At 26.5% G+C, this 4,321-nt stretch overlaps 1 protein-coding gene across 1 annotated transcript; it reads left to right on the forward strand.

The window, feature by feature from the left end:
* Nucleotides 1-3,275: 3,275 nt before the first annotated feature.
* Nucleotides 3,276-4,030, forward strand: LOC107013079 (ethylene-responsive transcription factor ERF096-like). The gene has a single exon (XM_015213066.2). It carries the CDS (start codon nucleotides 3,330-3,332, stop codon nucleotides 3,714-3,716), a length of 387 nt encoding a protein of 128 aa, XP_015068552.1. The 5' UTR covers nucleotides 3,276-3,329; the 3' UTR covers nucleotides 3,717-4,030.
* Nucleotides 4,031-4,321: the final 291 nt, after the last annotated feature.

Below are 4,321 nucleotides of genomic sequence, written 5' to 3' on the forward strand. Positions count from 1 at the left end.
TATATATATATATATATATATATTGAGTTGGAACTTGGAAGAATCTTCAAGAAACATTATAGCTACAAGTTCATTTTCAAATGAAATAGTAGAATTATAATTTAATTTACGTTTTTGGATAAATTCAAAATAATTTTTGTAGGAAATGGTAAATGTAAATCACGTATTGAAACACCATCAAAATATGTGTTGTAGCGAATGACGCTACTAACTAGATGTTTCGATTTCAAACTCTATATATGAAAAAAAATCTTGATAGAAAATGTTTTTCGCGAATGAATCTTAAATTAATCGAGCTCCGATATAAGTCACGAACCCCAAATGAAAAATGGAAAAAAGTCTAACATCCCGAATTTTATTTTGGGCTTATAAAACGAGCTACAGAATGTTGAATGGATCAATGTATAAACAAAAAAGCCCACACAAAGTCCATTGGAGATGCTGAAAAATTTGATTCTGGACCAACTAATTCCTTTGGGTTTACTTCTTTAGAGAAATTAAGCCGATATCTCATTAAAGAAAAATAATTACAAACATATACCCCTTTTCATTCATACACCAATAAATAATTACATTATATATCATCCAAATCAATTTCGCTTAACTAATACTAAATCAATATCATATATTGTATTGGTATCACTAAAACAGATAAATTTGCTTAATTGATACTAAATTAGTGTGTGTGTATATATATATATATATATATATATATGTATGTATATACTCTTATCATTGACGAATGAGTAATTGTTAAACAAAAAACTTAATTGGTACCACAACAATATACATATACTCTTATAATATCATTGACTGATGAGTAATTTTTAACAAGAAACCTTAATGATATCAATATATTATATAAATACTCATTTAGTATCATCTAAACGAAATTATTAGCATTAATAATATCAATACAATATATGTTAACAATTAAATGAAAACTATTAGGCTTGATGAATAGAAGGTATGAACTGTTTTTTTAAAAAGAGAATGAATATTTCGTGAATTCTTATGGATTTTGATATGAATATGTAATTATTTTGAGTACTTTTCCCAATATTAAACCGACTTAAAGATCGCTAAAAGATTAGAGGGCCGGATTTAAGTGTTTGGCCCGCTGGGCTAGCCCACTAAGGATCGATTCAAGGCCTCTCAAGGATTGGTCTGAGACCCAAATCGGCCCACTAGGGAATTTTTCTTTTTTGTAAAAAGCTAAAACTAGTAATAGAAACATTTAAATATTTCATTTATTCAATTTCCTCAATTTAAACCACAAAAGAAAAGCATATGAAAAGTGTTTTTTTCTTCTTCTTGATTTTGATTTTGTTTGATAAAGTCATCGTAAATAGATTTTGTAATAAGTCTAATCTAATAATTATTAAAAAAACAAAAGATTGGGTGAATTAAATATTCTAATTTAGTATTTAAAACATATTATTTTAGAATTTAGAATACATAAAACTCAAATTCTGATTTTACCTATGCTTTGTTCCTATATTTTGGAGTTTTATAGTATGTTAATAGGATAATAATATGACGAAACAAATCATATGTCATTAGCTCTAAGCAATAATTGTAAAGGTGCACTTATTCCTAAATTATGTTGAATCCGTTCTTAATAGATTATTAATGCTTATAATTTAAATTTCAAGCAAGAGCAGTGTCATGATAAATTTAGATAATTTAGACATTTTTTATTTTTTGTACAACTATTTCAAATGAATAAATAATAATAATAATAATAATTTGATCCATAGTGATATATTTATCGATATTCAATAAATTAATTACTTCTTATATATATCAGGTCCAAATAAAAATTATTAAATTTACGTAAATCATACTTCTTCTTAGTTGAGAAAATTATAAATTATGCTAATTGCTAATACACTGGAACAAGATTAACTAGATTGTTCAATGTAAAGAGAGAGAATAAAACATATTGGATTCCTTGTACAGTGAAAAAGCCTTTTATTAATTAATATTATAATGCATTATAGTTTTATGAATTAATTATTTCACTCTACTCCACTTACATAGAAACGAATCTAATCTTAATTAATATTTGATCATTAATTAGTGTACAATTTATATTAACTAATCTAGCCTATTCCATGCACGTTCCTTTAAAAAAATCCCACTAAAAAAATTAAATGCTTCTAATTAATGAACCTTTCCATATTTGAGTTCATTAATTTACTATATGCACCTAAAAATGAATATATACCTAATAACACTTAAAATTATTTTTACTTTTTGTAGGGGTAAAGGGTAATGTTTTTTTTTTCAAAAAAAAAATTAAATCTATAATATACGTAAGAGGTATGTGCATAAGCATATGACCTCACCATTAATACAATGTACAATCAACCTTAATTTTGCATCAAATATTAGTTAATTAAACAATGTCAAAACAAATTCTTTTGAGCTTTAATTACCCAATTCACTCTATTAAATGTAAACTTATTTGATTGAATATAGTACTTAAAACCTTTTTTTTTGTAACTAGTTATATTGTGAAAGAATAAAATGAAAGATTTAAGATTAATTAATACATTTTAAATATAAAGAGATGTATCATTTTATTCGAAATACTTATAAAGAAAAAAATGTCACATATAATATAACAAAATTAAAAGAGAGTTTATATAATATTTTGACAGTGTATATATTTTCTACAACATCATTTTTGACTTCTATACCAAGTCCCAGGTTGTGTCACAACACAACACTTCATTCATAAATTATCGTAATTGTGATTTATATATTTGTACACCTTTTCAAATGTTAACACAATTTATAAAAAATAATTACTTCATACATTTTTAACCATCCACTATCAGACAACTTATACTTATAAAATTATTATTCGATATATAGTAAATATTGAATTTTTTTTAAATATTAACGACCACCTTTAGATTTCTATCAATTAAAATGATTTAATGATATAAAAAAATGTTATTATCAAATTACTTTAAAGGATTTTTACCAATAAAAATGATAAAAATTATTTTTACCATTGACACATGCAGATTAATAAAAAAACAGGTGGACGAAAAGAATGAGTCTTATAGCCATCATTTGACCAATTGGATACACTGCATTATAATTAACTTTTTTGGTCCTCATAGAAGGTTCTATTTTTGGCTAAACTAATAAAATTTTGGCCCCTCAAGATATTCCATTCAAATCATTCTCAACCATTCTTTATTATGCCAAAAAAAAACAAAACAATAATAATCCATTTTTATGAATTCCTTTATAAATTAGCCACCTTGTAGTACCCTATTTTGCATGTAAAAACAAATACAACAATAACAAACATGGATGAAGTGAAATATCGAGGTGTTCGTAAGAGGCCATGGGGAAAATATGCAGCGGAAATTCGCGATACTAATAGACAAGGAGGGGTTCGTGTTTGGCTAGGGACATTTAGCTCCGCTGAAGAAGCTGCTCGAGCTTATGACAAGGCAGCTTATAACATGAGGGGACATTTGGCCATACTTAATTTTCCAGAGGAGTATAACTTGCCTAGAAGCTCTTCTCATTTTTACAACAATTCTTCATCAATGCCATCGTCGTCTTCAAGTAATGTTCATGCAAGAAATGATCAACAAGGAAAAGGACAAGTTCTTGAACTTGAGTATCTTGACGATCATGTTCTTGAAGAACTTCTTGATTGTGATCAACATGCAAATAAGAGAAAATGAAGATCGTTTTTATATCATTATAAAGCTAAGTATATCGCGTAATATATACTAATAATAAACCTTATAATGGGGGGGTTTTTATTTCAATAAATACTGCCTTTTTTTGCATGAAGAGGGAGACGTAAAATCTTACCTCTTCATAGCCTATATAGTAAAGTTGGATGGGCCAACTTTTAACAATGGTGGTGCATTTTATGAATATATATGCAATGTGTGCTAATTACCTATTAAATTTTGGCCAATATTAATGCTAATGATTAGCTATTGAGTGTATGTTCATACCAATTAATTATATAAGATTGTGACTATGGGAAAACAATGTTATATGTTAATAAAGTTGATTTTATACATGTTTCTTGGCACAATTAATTCTTTACTATATGCTTCCACTTTGTTGTTACTGACCTTCACATTTGGTATCCGAATTATTTAAAATATAATTAAGTAAATAAAAATGTTATTTCATATATTCTTTAGGTTTAACTTGCTAGCATTTTATTTTTATACCCCACCATGACTCATTACCAAAAGTGACTTACATGCGTGTTTGGCAATAAAAGAAGAACTAGGCTCAAAACGTGAAGATGTTTTATCGAAAAATGATA

The sequence above is a fragment of the Solanum pennellii genome, chromosome 3, assembly GCF_001406875.1.
Source record: "Solanum pennellii chromosome 3, SPENNV200".
NCBI classification, from domain to species: domain Eukaryota; kingdom Viridiplantae; phylum Streptophyta; class Magnoliopsida; order Solanales; family Solanaceae; genus Solanum; species Solanum pennellii.

Bases quoted from the DNA above. Each gene is read 5' to 3' on its own strand.
- LOC107013079 (XM_015213066.2), top strand. From the start codon at position 3,330: ATGGATGAAGTGAAATATCGAGGTGTTCGTAAGAGGCCATGGGGAAAA.